Source organism: Pleurodeles waltl, chromosome 2_1, assembly GCF_031143425.1.
Source record: "Pleurodeles waltl isolate 20211129_DDA chromosome 2_1, aPleWal1.hap1.20221129, whole genome shotgun sequence".
Lineage (NCBI taxonomy): Eukaryota > Metazoa > Chordata > Amphibia > Caudata > Salamandridae > Pleurodeles > Pleurodeles waltl.
In genome coordinates this window covers 833,130,665-833,149,037 of record NC_090438.1, presented here as the reverse complement: position 1 = coordinate 833,149,037, position 18,373 = coordinate 833,130,665, and the positions used below count along the sequence as shown (strand labels likewise).

Below are 18,373 nucleotides of genomic sequence, written 5' to 3'. Positions count from 1 at the left end.
CTGCAGTGCCCACTTTCCCACCAAAAATTCAAAATTACAGTCCTGAGTCTGTGAATCAGGATGTGGAATTTATTTTCGTAACTGCATATTTCTGCATGTCTATATGAAATTTTAAAATCACAGTGTCCTGTTTATGCCCTGATGGTCAATAAATGAAGTATAGGATGCAGTTCCAAAGGTACCTCGCTGGTGTTAGATATTGGACTAGCACCAAAAAATGGTTCCCTGGATGTACCTACATTTAAATCATCGTAGCTCACGAACAACAGTTATCTGTAAAATATTTCAGTGGTTAGTTTCTACAGAAGACTATGGTACTCAATGGATCACTAGTTCCCAGTGTAACTGAAAGTAGCTCTGGATTATGGATACAGTGACTTTTCTAGAAATGTGGGGCATCAGGAGCTTTTTCCACAGTACAGAAATCAGGTAAGCCAGCCTTTGATACATCCCACCGAGTTAGGCTTGAAGGGAAAATCCCTTTGTCTCACAAAGTCACTCCAACCCAAGGCATTGCAGGCGGGCCAGTATTTATGCAAAATTGTGTCTCTTCTTTCAAACCGTTAGGCAAGCAGCCAGTTCAGAGCACATTGATTACAGTGGAGCGGGTAGGGTTAAAAGGATGTGGATTAGAAAGACATAGGCCCATATTTATACATTTTTAGTGCCGCATTTGCGTCGTTTTTTGAGGCAAAATCGGCGCAAATTTACAAAATACAATTGGGCCATATTTATACTTTTTGACGCAAAACTGCGCTAACGCAGTTTTGCGCCAAAAAAATTAGCGCCGGCTAACGCCATTCTGAAGCGCCATGCCATGCGGGCGCCGTATTTATTCACTGACGTTAGCCGGCGTTAGCCGCCAGCGCTGTCTGGTGTGCGTTAAAAAAAACGACGTACACCAGGCAGCGCCGGCGTAGGGGGAAAATGGCGTATGGGCGTCCACAAATGGTGCAAGTCACGCTAGGCAAAAAAATCGCCTCAACCCGATTTGCGCCATTTTTTTACGACGCCCAACCCCCATTGAAATGACTCCTGCCTTAGCAAAGACAGGAGTCATGCCCCCTTGCCCAATGGCCATGCCCAGGGGACTTCTGTCCCCTGGGCATGGTCATTGGGCATAGTGGCATGTAGGGGGGCACAAATCAGGCCCCCCTATGCCACAATTTAAAAAAAAAAAAAAATACTTACCTGAACTTACCTTAATGTCCCTGGGGTGGGTCCCTCCATCCTTGGGTGTCCTCCTGGGGTGGGCAAGGGTGGCAGGGGGTGTCCCTGGGGGCGGGGAGGGCACCTTTGGGCTCATTCTGAGCCCACAGGTCCCTTAACGCCTGCCCTGACCCAGGCGCTAAAATCCGCCGCTAATGTGGGTTTTTTAGACCCGCCCACTCCCGGGCGTCATTTTTGCCCGGGAGTATAAATACGACGCATATGCATCGGAGTCATTTTTTAAGACGGGAACGCCTACCATGCATATCATTAACGCAAGGAAGGTGTTCACGCAAAAAAATGACGCTAACTCCATGAACTTTGGCGCTAGACGCGTCTAACGCCAAAGTATAAATATGGAGTTAGTTTTGCGTCGAATTTGCGTGGAAAAAAACGATGCAAATTCGGCGCAAACGGAGTATAAATATGCCCCAATTGTATTTTATACGTTTGCGCCGCTTTTGCGTCAAAAAATGACGCAAATGCGGCGCTAAAAAAGTATAAATATGGGCCATAGTGCGTTCTTTGTACAAGACTCGGGTTTCACAACAGCTCCATGCACAGCTAGAGGGGGAAACTGCATAGGGACAATAAGATGTATTGTATAAAATAGAATAATATGATGATTCTGGGATTTTGTATTTCTGTATTACTATGCAGTGCTGAAAACATGCCCTTTCCCTTAATCGCCATGCTAGACCATTAATTAAGAAAGTTACAAAACTTTCAGTATTCATAGCTATATATAGTTCTGAACATTCTATGCAATCTTCTTGCTTATGTCTCTTGTTTTGCAAGTGAGTAATGTGGCATGTGATCCCAGATACGTCACTGACTAGACTAGATAGTTTAATTACATTTGTTGATTGTGATTGTGAATTATGGTTTAATTGGTCCTGGTTGAGTAGCTTTAAAGAAGTCCATTACTCACCTTTGTTGACCTTGCTAAGTATTTCCATTCTCTAACTTCGAGACAGTCATCCAAGATTACTGCGCTTTCTTTCGGCTCATCCGGCAATGATGGGAATATCTCACAAATAGTGCAGCGCAACCTATGGCACATCAACACATCTAGAGAAGTGCCTGAAGCCCCATAGATATACTCTTGGAATCTCATGAACGTTTTGTTAACAAACAAATTAAATCCCTCAGCTTACACAGCTGTCTGTGCCAGACACATTTGATGGCCCCTGTTTCACTACTAACCACTTTACGGAGATTTTTGGGTAAAGGCATTGTTAGAAATTGGGTTTTTGGTTGGCAGTCAGGTTACCCTCTGTCCAAGCAAAAACCCTCACTCTAGTCAGGGTAAATCACACACAATCCAAATTATCCTGTGCCCACCCTCTGGTAGCTTGGCACGAGCAGTCAGGCTTAACTTAGACGGCAGTGTGTAAAGTATTTGTGCAATAAATCATACAATAACAACATATAGCACCACAAAAATACACTACACGGTGTTTAGAAAAATATAGAATATTTATCTGGATATTTGTAGATCAACACAATAAAAGATGCAATAAGAATTTGTAGGAATATCACTGAAAAGTGATATAAAGGGCCTCATTTCAACATTGGCGGACGGCAAGCGCCGCCCGCCAAGTTGTAACCGGCGTGCGGCTGCACTCCCGCGGTGCCCATTTCGACATCCCCGACGGCCCAGCGGGGATGTGGGCCGCAACATGGGAGCCGGCTCCAAATGGAGCCAGCGGTGTTGCGCCCGTGCGACGGGTGCAGTTGCACCCGTCGCGCTTTTCACTGTCTTCATAGCAGACAGTGAGAAGCCGCATGGGGACCTGTCAGGGGGCCCTGCGACCCCCCATACCGCCAGCCTTTTCCTGGTGGTTCAAACCGCCAGGAAAAGGCTGGCTGTCGGGGACTTGTAATCTCCTGGGCCCCGCTGCTAGCACTTCCGCCACGGTCGTAATGACCCAGGAAGCACCGCCAGCCTGTTGGTGGTGCTTCCGTCATTTTAGCCCTGGCGGTCATGTACCGCCAGGGTCAAAATGACCCCCAAAGTGTCTTAAGTCTTTAAAAACCAAACAAAGTCTCTTTCAAGCACAAAGTACCTGGTTTGGAGTGGCAAATCTCCACAGAGTGCCGCAGAGGAGGAGATGCGTGGAAAAATGGTGTGTGCGTCGGTTTCGCCCCTTCACACACGGACTTGCGTCGTTATTTTTCACGCGGGGAGACGGGCGTCGTTCTGCGGGAAGAAAAATGGTGTGTGCGTCGGTTTTGCCCCTACACACACGGACTCGCGTAGTTATTTTTCATTCGGGGAAGACGTGCGTCGTTTTCCGGCACGCAGGCCGACTCCTTCTATGGTTTGCGGGATTACCAGATGTCCCAGGGTCTCTGCGTGGATTCCTCTGCTCGTTATCCGGCTGCTTGTCATTCCGGGAGGCTGTGTGTGGAAATTTCTTTCTCACGGCAGGCGTCGCGTCGATTTCCTCTCTGGAAGCCGGGTGGCGTTGTCCATGCGAGGCCGTGTGTCGAAGTTCCGGTCGCCCCGTAGGCGTTGCTTCGGGCAGCGTCGGCGTGCAGCGATTTTCTCACCGCGGAGCAAGCTGTCCAAATGAAAAAGAGAAGTCTTTTTGGTTCTGAGACTTCAGGGAACAGGAGGCAAGCTCTATCCAAGCCCTTGGTGAGCACTTTGGCAGCCAGACAAGAGTTCAGCAAGGGAGCAGGCCAACAGCAAGACAGCAGTCCTTTGTAGAAAGCAGACAGGTGAGTCCTTTGAGCAGCCAGGCAGTTCTTCTTGGCAGGATGCAGGTTCTGGTTCAGGTTTCTTCTCCAGCAAGTGTCTGAGGTGCTAGGGCAGAGGCCCTGTTTTATACCCAAATTTGCCTTTGAAGTGGGGGAGACTTCAAAGAGTGCTTTAGAAGTGCACCAGGTACTCTTTCAGTTCAATCCTATCTGCCAGGGTCCCAGTAGTGTGTGTGGCAGTCCTTTGTGTCAGAGCAGGCCCTCCCAGCCCAGGAAGACCCATTCAAAATGAAGATGTATGCAAGTGAGGCTGAGTACCCTGTGTTTGGGGTGTGTCTGAGTGAATGCACAAGGAGCTGTCAACTAAACCTAGCCAGACGTGGATTGTAAGGCACAGAAAGATGTAAGTGCAGAGAATGCTCATTTTCTAAAAGTGGCATTTCTAAAATAGTAATATTAAGTCCAACTTCACCAGTCAGCAGGATTTTGTATTACCATTCTGGCCATACTAAATATGACCTTCCTACTCCCTTCAGATCAGCAGCTGCCACTTCACCAATGTATGAGAGCAGCCCCAATGTTAGCCTATGAAGGGAGCAGGTCTCACAGTAGTGTAAAAACTAATTTAGGAGTTTTACACTACCAGGACATGTAAACTACACAGGTACATGTCCTGCCTTTTACCCACACAGCACCCTGCTCTAGGGGTTACCTAGGGCACACATTAGAGGTGACTTATGTGTAGAAAAGGGGAGCTTTAGGCTTGGCACGTACTTTTAAATGCCAAGTCGAAGTGGCAGTGAAACTGCACACACAGGCCTTGCCATGGCAGGCCTGGGACAAGGTAAGGGGCTACTTGAGTGGGTGGCACAACCAGTGCTGCAGGCCCACTAGTAGCATTTAATGTACAGGCCCTAGGCACATACAGTGCCCATTACTAGGGACTTATAAGTATATTAAATAGTCCAATTGGGTATGATCCAAAGTTACCATGTTTAAAGGGAGAGAGCATATGCACTTTAGCACTGGTTAGCAGTGGTAAAGTGTGCAGAGTCTAAAAGCCAGCAAAAACAGAGTCCAAAAAGTGGAGGGAGGCAGGCAAAAAGTTAGGGGTGACCACCCTAAGGCATGGCAGGTCTAACAGGCATCAATAGGGAAACCAGTTTATCTGCTTTACCAAATGTGGCTAGCCTCTGCCAAGCCCAGATTGTGAATTTTACACTATGGATTTCTGTAGTAAGGACCTGATTTAAATGTTCACAGAGTGGATTACTCCATGACAAGTGTGATGATATTCAGTCTGCCATATTACGATCCCATTATATCCAATAGGGATCATAATGTGGCATACTGGATATCCGTCACATTTGTGGCAGAGTATTCCCTCCGCTGACATCTAAATCAGGCTCTAAGTCATTATGGGCCATATTTATACTTTTTGACGCACAACTGCGCCAACGCAGTTGTGCGTCAAAAATTTTAACGCCCGCTAACGCCATTCCAAAGTGCCATGCGGGCGCCTTATTTATGGAATGACGTTAGCCGGCGCAGCTGACTGGTGTGCGTCAAAAAAAATGACCCACACCAGGCAGCGCCGGCGTAGGGGAAAATGGAGCTTGGGCGTCAAAAAATGGGGCAAGTCAGGTCTGAGGCAAAATATTGGCCTCAACCCGATTTGCGCCATTTTTTTTGACTCCCAACCCCCATTGAAATGACTCCTGTCTTAGCAAAGACAGGAGTCATGCCCCCTTGCCCAATGGCCATGCCCAGGGGACTTATGTCCCCTGGGCATGGTCATTGGGCATAGTGGCATGTAGGGGGGCACAAATCAGGCCCCCCTATGCCACAAAAAAATAATTAAAAAAATACTTTCCGTGATCTTACCTTAAGTACCCTGGGATGGGTCCCTCCATCCTTGGGCGTCCTCCTGGGGTGGGCAAGGGTGGCAGGGGGTGTCCCTGGGGGCATGGGAGGGCACCTCTGGGCTCCTTCCGAGCCCACAGGTCCCTTAACGCCTGCCCTGACCAGGTGTTAAAAAATTATGCAAAAGCGGCTGGACGTCATTTTTTCTGACCCGCCCACTCCCGTGCGTCATTTTTGCACGGGAGTTTAAATAAGGCCTTGGAGTCATTTTTTAGACCGGAACGCCTACCTTGCATATCATTAACGCAAGGTAGGTGTTCACGCTAAAAAATGACGCAAACTCCAAGTTCTTTGGCGCTAGACGGGTCTAACGCCAAAGTATAAATATGGAGTTAGCTTTGCATCGGATTTGCGTAAAAAAAACTGACGCAATTCCGGCGCAAACAGAGTATAAGTATGCCCCTATGTCTTTTGGATAAGAACAATGTTCAAAGGGATCTGATCTGCTAGCCCCTTTTCAAGTTCATAGTGAGGAGCATACGTAATGTTGTGGAACCAATGGTGCACAAATTGTGCTTAGGAGATCAGATGATAGATTTCAAATTTTTGGATCCCATACCCCCCCTCCTTAAAAGCTAGCCACATTTTGCTCCAACTTATTTTATGGTGCTTACTCACTCAGTCAAACCTGATAATAAGCTATCTTAATTGCTCAAAGAACTTCCTGTCTAATTGAACTGGGATTATTCGAAAACAGTAGAATAATTTGGGCACCACTTTCATTAGGCTCACCATCCCTGCTATAGACAAAACCAGCCTGATTCTAGGGGTGGGTGATAAATTCTGCATAAGGCAGTGTTTAATACAACAGGGATTATTTGAAAACAGTAGAAACATTTGGGTACCGTTTTCATTAGGGTCACCATCCCTGCCATAGACAAAGCCAGCCTGATTCTAGGGGTGTGGGTGATAAATTCTGCATAACGTGAAGTTCTGGCCAAATTTTGCTAACCACTGCGTGGCAGAGTTTTTTCTCACATGCAGCTTGCCAATGGTAAGCTGGCAAGTGCGAGAGAGATTTGGCATCCCCTAGCTTGATTTTTGGTCTCTAGGAGGCCACCTGGCAAGACTTCTCCAATGTGTTCGGTCGCGACTGTTAGTCAGAAAGCTGCCACCCAAGTGAAAATCTACTCGAGTGGCAGCAAAATCAACTTAAGAAGCAGTGGCCTCTGGCACACCACATGATTCTTCAGTGCTTAATAAGCTCTTGCCACTAAAAATCAGCGCGAGCAGCACAACATGCCTAAATCCACCTATTTGCAGAACTCTGCAGAATCCCGCAGAGTTTTCATGTAACTCCGCAGAATTCCATGAAGTGAAACTCTGCGAGTTACACACACACCCCTACATGAGTTATCATGCTATTTGAGTGACTTTAGTTTACATGCATTTACCATACGTTTCCATTATGATAAAGTCAGTGTCCCAGTGATATTTTATGCCCAGATATTGAATTGGCAAGTCTTACAGGTGTATTACAAAGTGCTATGCAGATGGGGTGGCATCTTTAGTTACAGGTACCATGAAAGATTTAGAACATTTTATCTATAGTCCCTACAATCTACCAAAATATATAATTTCCTTTATTATGGGATTTGGATTTTGTCCTTAACCAACAAGAGGATGTCATCTGTGTACATTGACAATTATAAAACCTGTGAGACCCAAATTTGATGCTTCAGAGCAAAATTAAGTTTTCTGAGTGGTTCTATTGGTAAGACAAAAGGAATGACAAGGAGGCAGCCCTGTTTCCCCCCCTTCCTATTTTAATTGGGGTTGGTTCTTGATTATTTATTTTACTTTTAGTTATCAGGAAGTAGTAAAGTCATCCACATTATTATACCTTCATCCAGGCCCCCCGTCTCTTTCACGCTAATTAAAAAGGGTCATTAAGTTGAGTCAAATGCCTTAATGACATCAAGGAAAGTGGCCACAACTAGAATACCTCTTTTAATTTGGTCTGTGAGTGCAAATAGAGTTGTCAAACTTTCCTATATAAACCTACTTGTCATGAACTCTGACTGGTCAGGTCTAACCAGACTTGACAGAAGGACCAGCTGCCTTTTGGCTATACTTTGTGCCAGAATTCTATTATTCTCATTTGTCAGAAAAACTGTCCATAAGAATCTCACAGGTGGGGGAGGAGGGGCTTGCCAGTTTAAGAAGAGTATTAACAATCGACGGGCAAGTCCCCATGATTCAAAGGTTCTTCAAATACTGCTAGTGGGGCTGATGTGAGATCCTTTGGGGACTCTTTATAGGATTCGATTGGTAACGAATCACCACGAGGAGTTCTCCGATTCTTCCTACACTTAATCACAATTTTCCATACTGTGCCCACTTTCTAGTATCCTAGCTTCTCTTTCCACAATCTGTTGCAAATTCTTTTAAGGATTCCATGCCCTGTCACATAATACTGCAGATGTATCAATGGCACCTGATGTATTTCAAAATAAGACTTGATAACTTGCCTTATATCTTCAATGGATGCAGATTGACTGAAGGAGTGCTGTTTGATGCAGTCTCCATAATTTTTGTATGTTCATGTTATTTGGAATAGACAAGACATCTATATCATGCCTGTTTATGTAAGCAATAATTTCACAGACTTTGCAGGGGTTATTCAACCCTCTCATATTTCAAGGCGTCATATTAACTGAGATAATGTCTATAAACACACTCCCTTAGTTAATTGCCATTGTCCTGAGCCACCTTTTATCTTCTCTGTATCATAGCTTTGAGACAATCTTTTCTAATGCTTCCATGGCTAAACTTTGGTGTTTTCTATTTGCTTTTAAATTCCAAACAACACACCCAACCTCTGCACTGAACCCGAACCTTTCAGTGATAAACCCCACAATAACCCCATGACTAAGGAAGTGCACAATTTTCTGTCGCCTCACTTCACCCATTTAGAACATTCAGCATAAGGAATGCTAATGCCAGCACCTCCCCACTCCACTTGCTTGCATGATAAAAATAGGGAACAAAAATATCATGATGTGCAGATATTGTGCAAAAATATTGAGCATCAAGCTATACAGTTTTAAAGTTTACATACTTTGTAGATAAACTGCAAAAATATTGGAGAAAAATATTGTGCACCAGAATATTGTTGGCAAAAGGTAAGTATATTGAAATATCTATGTATAGAATTATATACCATTTATTTTAAATATTACATTTTAAAATAACAATATAATTACAAATAAATATAATAAATGTTTACAATATTAATTATGAAATAAAACTAAATATACATATATAAGTAAGATTTTCTGTACATTAAAAAAACTGAATATGTAAATAATTTAAAAATAAATTACTAAATGACTTCATTACTCAAATTATTATTACAACATAAATAATAAACGTATGTATAAGAAAAACATATATCAAATTATAATAAAAAAATTAAATGTATACAAACCAAGAAAAGAAAAATATAAATAAAAAATTACAAATTATTTATTTTTAGCGGTAATTCAACAATTATGAAGTAAATGAAATAAATATGAGCAATCCCAACTAAACAATAGTAGGAAATGTGATGGACTTTGCAGGAGTAAGATTTCTTATTTGCTCTCCAATTTAAGCAATAGTTGGTAAAGCACTATGCTTGGAAGGGTCATATTTGCACGTTCCACTCTCATTTAATCAAAGGTAGAGACAATGTTGGACTTTGGAGAGGTTAGATTTACTTTTTCGACTCCACTGTAAACAACAATACAGAAAGTGTTCCCATTCCAACAGAAGCAATGCAGGAAAGTGTTGGACTTTGTAGTCTTTAGATTTACTATTCCTACTTCTAGCATACACAACAATAGGGAAAGGGGTGGACAAAGAAGAAGTCAGATAAACAATTTCAACTACTACTTTTTTCTATAAGTATTTAAACATAGAATAAAATCAAAGAGTTTATACATACGTAAAATAAAAAATATTTTCATTACATAAATCAAATGAAATTAAATTCTAAGTTCCAATGCTGAAAGGCAAAGTTTCCATCATGTTTCACTTAAAAGTTTTATTCTGGAAGGAGTTGTTCCAGCAGTATAAGCTAGTTATTGAGAGATTGCTACCTGGTTTGTCCTCAGGAAGACCCCTGTTTGATTTTTTTGTAGGACGTCAAAACGTGGGGCACCCTGATGTTGAGTGCACTAAATTAGTACTTGATCTCCAAACCTGAACTCATATGTCTGTGCTGTGCAAATTCCATCACAATTCAGTTGCAATCACCAGCACTCTTACTCCCTATTATTATTAAACGTTATCACTGCGCCAATCCGTGGACCACCTATTTGCATATAAATACAATACATGTGATGACTATTGTTGGAACAGTGATTAAATGACTGCTAGTTTAGTAGCTAGGCTGTACTTCATTCAGAGATTTAAATGAAAAATACGTCAGAGTATTTTCCAAGGGAACTGCTTTTTTCCTGATTGTAATTGCTTACCGTGATTTCAGGAATATGGGGTTTCTCCATAATATTTTCCGAACTTCAAATGGTGTGCAGTTAGATTGGTGAAGCAGATGATTATGATGGACTGATTTTATCAAATCTTGGCTCCAACCACTGGAGTGCTTTCAAAGTGTTGGTCTGTGCCCTCTGTCACCCCCTGCAGAGGAAATTCCTATTAGGTTAGTCTCTCATTTTCTCATGAATCATAGTGGCATAAACCTTCAATGTCAACTTGGTCTTCTTTATTGTCAATTTGATAATCTCCTGGGAATCAAAGAGAGTTAGGGCCTCATTACGACGGTCCTTTCACAGGCGAGTAATGGAGGTCTTTTGCCCGCCCTATTAGGAGATTTCCGCTGGGCCAGCGGGCGAAAACAGCGTTTCCACCCGCTGGCTCAGTGGAAAACTCACCACAACATTGTCGCCGGCTCATAATCGACCCGGCAGCAATGTTGTGGTGCGTCGGGCGCGACAGCACCCATCGCGCATTTCACTGCCCTTAATTTGTGCAGTGAAATGTGCGACGGGCCGGCCCATGAGGGCCCATGGGGGCCCATGCACTGCCCATGCTAAATGCATAGGCAGTGCATGGACCCCATGGGGCCCCCAATGCCCCCTCTCCGCCAGCCTTTGCATGGCGGTGGGACCGCCATGCAAAGGCTGGCTGCCCTGGCGGATTCCGAACCCCGAGACCTCCAGGCTGTCGACCAGCAGCAACCTGCCGGTGCCGGCGGTCAGACCGCGGCCCATCCGCGACGGTCCAACCGCCATCACGGTTGTGGCTGTCTTTAGACCGCTACACTCGTAATGCGGGCCTAAGTCATGTAGAAGACAGTGGACACATTTTACTGCCATAAAATTAAATATTTTGGTCAATAGGCTGCACACCGTTTCTGCTACCACTTGCAACTTACACCCAGGGTTAGTAAGAATACAAGTAAATATGTTCAGGTAAAGCACACATGTGGAAAGCTCCCCCAAGCTTCAGCATTTTTCAACTATTTTGTAATGGGACAGGCCTATAATCTAAAAGTTGCAAAGTTACTAGAGGTAAGTATGTTTTTATGTTTGTTCAGATACACACTTCTTCAGTTGCTGCAAGTTGTTCACTAAACTTTAAATTACCAGCATTTAGAATTCACGCTCTTAAGTATTTGTTTTGATCTTTTTGTTTTGCAGTCCAAAAGCCTCTTCTCTTCCACCAATCAATGGATCTAGAAAGTACAAGGAGGGTGTAAGTATACCATTTATATTTCTATGAAAATCTGTGCCGTTTCATATCATAATGAACAACAATTGATCTGGGGACTGGGGATTCACATTGAGTAGTGTTGTGATTTAGATCATAATTTGCCAAAACACAGTGAACGTATATTTCATAAATTACATTTTGCGGATGCATATGACTATACACGAATGATTTAGGACTAGTTACACATGTTCTAAAGGTGCAGATATACACATTTATTACCCAAGAAATGTGGAACTTACTTTTGCAAATCTATGATGTTCACATAAAATCGGGGCATACACTGGTTTTGGCAGTCCTACATGGATGGAATTTTGGCTAAAGTGTCTGCATGTGTAGAGTTGAAAAACTGATCACTGCATAGATATATCTATATTAATGTGTTTGCTTTTTATTTCCCAGCTTCCATCGTATTTACTTCACAAAAGTAACTAGTACAATTTTTCCTAAGAACAACTCCTTTTGATTCTGTACATCTGCTTATTACCTGCTTTTGGGTATTACATAACTCTTCTGATGTTTTTCACCAGTGAGAAGCTGGAAATGCTTTTCCTATAAATATTTTAAACGATTTATTGTACACTATAAACTGGGGCCCACTTTTCCCAGAAGCCATTAACGGTTTGTCCCAAGATAACAAAGTCTACACAGTCCATTAGCTTCAGGATCATAATATTGTGTTGTGTAAGGGTAAGAGCCGAAGGAGAAATCTTTTGTCACTCAGAAAGATAACTTAAAAAGGAATATATAAATTCAGTGGCAAATGCATTTTGACCCCTTAACAGTGAGTATTGATGTTGGTAATAGTAATGGTAAAGCAAAATTAAGGCCTAAATCTTTTTGGGGTAATATAAGATGTCTTCTTTTGCGCTTACTGATGTACTCCATATTACTGCGTATCACTTACAGTTAACGTTCATTTAGGAAGGGCATCTCTTTATGCAGATCACTATGCCGTTTAATACTAAGGGGCATATTTACAAGAAAGTGGAGCTTCGGTCCCAATGCGCCACTTTTCTTTCATTGCCCCTGCCCCACCTAACAACACCATGGTTGCGCCGTATTTACAATATGGCACACCATGGGGTTCATTAGGACAGTAGCGTCAAAACTTTTGATGCTATTGTCGCGCTTTGCTGCACTAGGGTCAAAAAGTTTGACGCTAGTGCAGCAAAGCTCAGGGAGGCCCATTGATTAAAATAGGTGCGTCATTTTAATGCCTGCTGTGAGCAGGTGTTAAAAATGATGGAAAAAATGGCGCAGTGAAATGTTGTGAATTTCACTGCGCCAATTTTTCAGGCTTCCCTGTGTTGAAACTCCCTCCATGCATGCATCATGCCTGGCACAGGCGTAATGTGGCGCAAGGGTTTCTCAAAGTGGCACAATGCAAACATTGCTCCACTTTGTAAATACAGCACAGGAGAAAGGCCTCCTTAATGCTGTCTTAGCGTAAAACAAAAATGACGCTAGGGCAGCTCAAGATGGCGCTAGGAGCTTGTAAATATGTCTTTAAGTTTTAACATTGATATTAGACCTTGTTTAGCTGGTCAGTGTCCTTATCGGATTCTGCCCCTGCAAAGACCAGGCAACCGAAACAAACTGCCATATGTCCAGAAGCAGAATCTCTTATCTTTTATTTGACTGAAGGCACCTCAAGGGAATAATTAGTAGCTGTCTGAACTGCAACAGAATATGCTTGTTTTTTATCATAACATCTGAAAGTACTAGGGGCTACATGTACGTAGCATTTTGCACATCGCAAACAGGGCCGTTTGCGACGTGCAAAATGCACTTTGGCATGTACAAATCCATTTTTGTGATTCGGTAAACTATTTACCGAATCGCAAAAAGGGATTGCAGGTTGCAATTAGGAAGGGGTGTTCCCTTCCTAATTGCGAGTCGCAGTCCCATGTATGATTGTTTTGTGACCGCGAATGCGGTCGCAAAACAATCGCAGTTAGCACCATTGTCACACTGGTGCTAACCCATTCGCAAATGGGAAGGGGTCCCCAAGGATGCAAAAACACTGCCACTACCTGCTCTGAAAAAATGAAACGAAAACGTTTCATTTTTTGTTTTTGAAATGCATCTTGTTTTTCTTTAAGGAAAACGGGCTGCATTAAAAATAAAAATAAACTGCTTTATTTAAAAGCAATCACAGACATGGTGGTCTGCTGTCTCCAGCAGGCCACTATTCCTGTGAGAGCGGCCATTCCCAAGGGAGTTGCAAATTGTGACCTACCTCATGATTATTCATGAGGTGGGCATTTGCGACCCACTTGCGAATTGCAAATATTGTCATTGACACTGTGCAACATAAGATTTTGTGACTCGCAAATCGCGAGTTGCTCTGACTCGCAATTTGCGAGTCGCAAAACCAAACTTTCGTACATGTAGCCCTTGATCTTACATTTACAATCTCTGCATAACATTAGAAGAGACTTTCATAGCAAAATTTTCTCGAACATATTTTACACTTAATCTGGACTATGAATCTTTTGGACCACCGCTTTCATCTGTTTAAGTCAATCCGTAATAAGCACGTTGTTACAGGGAGACAAAGTGAAAAAGCTTCTTTCATACTTGTAACAATATTCATCACATAAGGCTCTTCCTAGTTGTTACTACTAAGAAGAATAGAGGATTTACAGCTATGCTAAATGTCAGTGGCTGAAAGTCTTAAAGCTACGAGTGCGGCATACCTACTACCATTTGATTCCTGCTCCTCTCAAGTAGAAAAGTCTAAACCGGTATGCTCTGGTCTTAACCACTTTCCAACATTTTCTGTCCTAGTGCTAAATATTACACATGCATTCAACGGTGCTTGTTTTTTTAGGACATGTTGGCCTGATTCACAAAGGAGAGTAAAACATTTGAATATGTAGATGTACTCTCAGACACCCTGGCAGGGAAGTTACTCAAACCTTTTGCTGGAGTAAATTTCAGATCATTTCCCAGGTGGGAAGGGGTTGGAAAGGAGTCTAAGAATGTCAACAAACTCATGTTTGTGGGTGTTCAGAAATTTGCAGGTTTCCACTTTCCATCCCTTGCAGGGGATTTATGCATTTGGACATACAATTACTCAGAAATAAAACAATTTACCATGTAGCAATGTTGCCTTTTGTTGATCCCTGAAAGGAATAAGTTGAGCCATCCTTAGCTGTAAACATTAGCATATGGTTGCAAATGGTCCGTTTGATCATCCCTACATATGTTGCTGTCTAAACTCGTGAGCTGTTTCCATCACTTACATCTACTTCACCTTCATCATTAGAACAAGGTTGACATCCATTAACCCAATCACATTTTCAGTCAAGCAATTGTTCTTTAGGTTTGAAGAAAGCCTTTGTAGACTAATGGAATTTTACGTCATGATCGGAGGAGATTTTTTTCTAAAATAACCTTTCTATTTCAGAGCTAAAAATGTTCTTCTATGAGGCTCCGCCCCAAAGAAAAAACAGATAGTAACCAGGCATACAAAGTCTGTGTGGTTCATGTTTGAACAAACATTTCTTTTTACTCCTAAACTACAAAGGTTGTTTTCTTCTTTTAACCTGTTGTGTTTGCCTAGCCCTTTGCTGCCCCTTCCCATTTTCTTTACCTTCAGTTACCCTTCCTGGTAAGTCAGTTGTCGCAGTAGACCATCTACTCCTTCTTACAGACTTGTGTTGAATTTAAATAGCCTAGAGTGCAGTATAGCTGGTGGCTGATTGGCCACCACACTCTATTCAGCGTGTTATGCTCCTGAAACTGCAGCACCATGCTACTGCTAATAAGATGCCATGTCGAAAACACGTCCTGCCCTGTTCTCCCCCTGATGTATCGGACACCCAGAGGCAGGACCAGAATGAATTAAGGGATGTGTCACTCACAGGTGCACTTAGTCAAATGTTTCAGTTAGCCCTGACTAAGGCAGCAGCAAGATACAATTGTGTGAGATTCACTCACAAGTTACACCCAGGATAGCATTGTCCTTTCACACTGTACCAGAGGAATTCTGGTGTTTAAATGCGTCATTTTCCAGTCAGGTGTCACAGCTGTCAAGACTTTCCTCCCTATTCTCCACCGAATGTATCCGGTCCTTACGGCCAGGACAGGAGCAAGTTACGTGGAGTATCACCATCAATTGTGGCGGTTCATTGTCATTATGGCTGAATAAAGATAAACGTGCTTAAAGAGAACTAGTATGTTAAGGCAAGAATAGCCTTCTCCTGCCTTGTAACATCTTTAGAAGTCTGTTTTAAATGTGAATGTGTACAATTAGTTGTCACTGTCACAAGATGCTGTTCTCTCTTTTCTTCCCTATGTATCTGAGCCTACAGAGCTGGGACTGGAGATGGTTCTGTTACTGTCCTCAATTAAGGTGGTTAATTGCCACTATGGTGGCAGAAGTATGCATAAAATGCATTTTAAGTTCAAAACAGATTTGTTTTCTCCTTTTTCTGTCTCCAAAGTTACAAGCTAGCTACTGAGCTGGGATCTATCAGTTTAGGTGTCATGGTCACCAGACGCTCTTCCCTCTTTTCTGCCTGGTGCATCTGACTCCCATATACAGGACGGGAGAGGGTTGCATCACTCACTGGTATACGCACTCAAATCACTTAGTTAATCATCATTCTGGAAGCAGAAAGATGAAAGTTGATAAAGTTCACTACAGTCGTGGCTGCCGCCAGGACGGGCTGGGGGGCAGGACGCGGACCATGGGATGCGGGAGGCAGTTAAAAAAAAAAAAATGAATAGACTTACCTGCCTCTCTGCGATCCGCTGCTCCCGCCAGCCGCCTCGTCTTGTGTGCTCCCTCCCTAACCAGTCATGAAGCTTCTTTCATGCTGTTGCGCAGCATAAAAGAAGTGCCACAATTGGCCTGAGTGGGCAAAAATGCCGCTCAGGGAGGGAGTGGGGCACTGTGCTTGTAAAATACAGCTGGTTGGAGAGTTTCTAAGTGTGCATGTCAGTTTGGCCTGCCTCAGACAGCTGGCTAAACTGACATACACACTGAGAAGTGCACATACCACTCCTCTTCCACTTGACATGGAGGAGGCTGGCCCCGCCGCACCCTACGAAGCCAGAAAAAAAGGGCTAATAAAATATTTTTGTTATCCCTTTATTTTTCTGCTTTTCGTCAGTGCGGCGACGCTTCTCCTCCAAAGCAGAGGGGCGGCCCCTGATGTACTTATATGTTGAGAACAAAATAGCGTTCTCCTTTTGGCTGTTTTTTTTAACTGGGACTGTCCAACAGATGTCACAGTTTCATGATGCCAGATGTATCTGGCACCCAGAGCCACGATCAGAGCAGGTTACAAAGAATGTCAATCAAAGGTGCACACAGTCAAGTGTGCTGACACATTAAAACTAGAATAGCTTTTTCATTTCATAAATTAAAATTACCATAATTGCTCAGGAGTGGTTCCTCAGCAAGATACATTTGTATAAACATACATATCCTTATTTAAATGTCAGGTGATTCTAGAGACTCGTTTAAAGGTATTCAGAGGGATAAATATATAGGAACATTTGTGATAGCTTATACTTAGCATTTTGGTCTGATGGGTCCAATCTCTAGCTCATCTTTAAGTTTTAGTGGGCAATTTCAGTTGCTCTTCCATTGGAAACTTCTAGAATCATTTTCAGAAATACGTTATCTAGTCAGATAGCTTTTAACTCATCTAATAGTCGAAGATTTAAGATCCATACATTGCAGCAGCCTTTGAAGACGTAATTTGGGACTTCCACGAGGCATACTTCATCCTAGGATGAAAAGGAAATCTAGGGCCCATTTCATAATTCTGTGGAATTTTTAAAAGACTCATATAGCCATGTGATATAACAGCAGCGAATTCTCTGGCTTTTTCTTAATCAACGCACAACATTGATGGCCCTTTGACCACAACAATCATTTAGTGCAGTATATTTTTTTAGATAACATGTAATGTCGTTTCTATAAGAACTTTATTATGTTTCAAAGAATGAGTATTGTCTTAGTCTCCTCTTCCTACATGACATGCGTTCTTTTCTTCTTACATCATCTGTCATACTCATTTACAAGTTTAAGACATTTCGGGCCCGATTCACAAAGAGCCCCCACACTTGTGGCGGGGGCTCCCCAACCGTGGCGCAGTCTTCGCGCGCGTGGAAAAATCCCTGCAATGAGAATTCTCACCTTTCGTCTTTAAAAAAAAAGTCCCCAGATTTTTACTTTCCGGACTTTGTAACTAGACGACTACAGCCGGCCGAGCCTTGTTGAAAAGCTGAGGCCCTGCATACTCTGTGTAAATAACAGCAGTCCTTTCACTCTCAACTTAACCTCAGCTGCTGCGGGCCAGAGTCACAACACTAGGTGGCACTCATAGTCAATTAAAGTCATAAGTCATGTACTGTAAGCTAACTGTCAAAAGTGCACAAAGCTTGACAGTTACAAATGTGGAAGCAGAACATTTAACCCCTTAGATCTGCATGTTGTTTTCATCTTTTAATAAACTATAATGGTAAGCTTTGAGCTTGTCACAGTGTGACCTCTAACTCCAAGAATAAATACCATTCTCAAATCTCTGACTGATTAATGGGGAATTCTACGGAATTTATATTTGAATTCTAAACGTATTTTGTCCTGAAATGTACACATTTTAAACAGATTGTATACTTGGTTCTGGATTTACGACCGATTTCGTAATTCCTACTTTGTCTAGTCTGAGATAAATTACTTTCCTGAGTCTGAAATTGTGCCCTTTAGTTTATGCAGATGTTCTAGGAGGGTGAAACAGATGAAAACCGATGACAGTGGCAGATCAAACTACAGAGAACACCAGACAGTAACAAGAAA

The 18,373-nt window shown here is 42.7% G+C and overlaps 1 protein-coding gene across 2 annotated transcripts in view; it reads left to right on the top strand.

Annotated features, from left to right (window-relative positions):
• The window catches only part of DCDC2 (doublecortin domain containing 2), a 461,910-nt gene that overhangs the window by 211,351 nt on the left and 232,186 nt on the right, over positions 1–18,373 (top strand). For both annotated transcript variants that reach the window (XM_069218772.1, XM_069218774.1), the window contains one exon: positions 11,484–11,538. In XM_069218772.1, the coding sequence (XP_069074873.1) occupies positions 11,484–11,538 (55 nt within the window). The remainder of the gene's footprint in view (positions 1–11,483; positions 11,539–18,373) is intronic.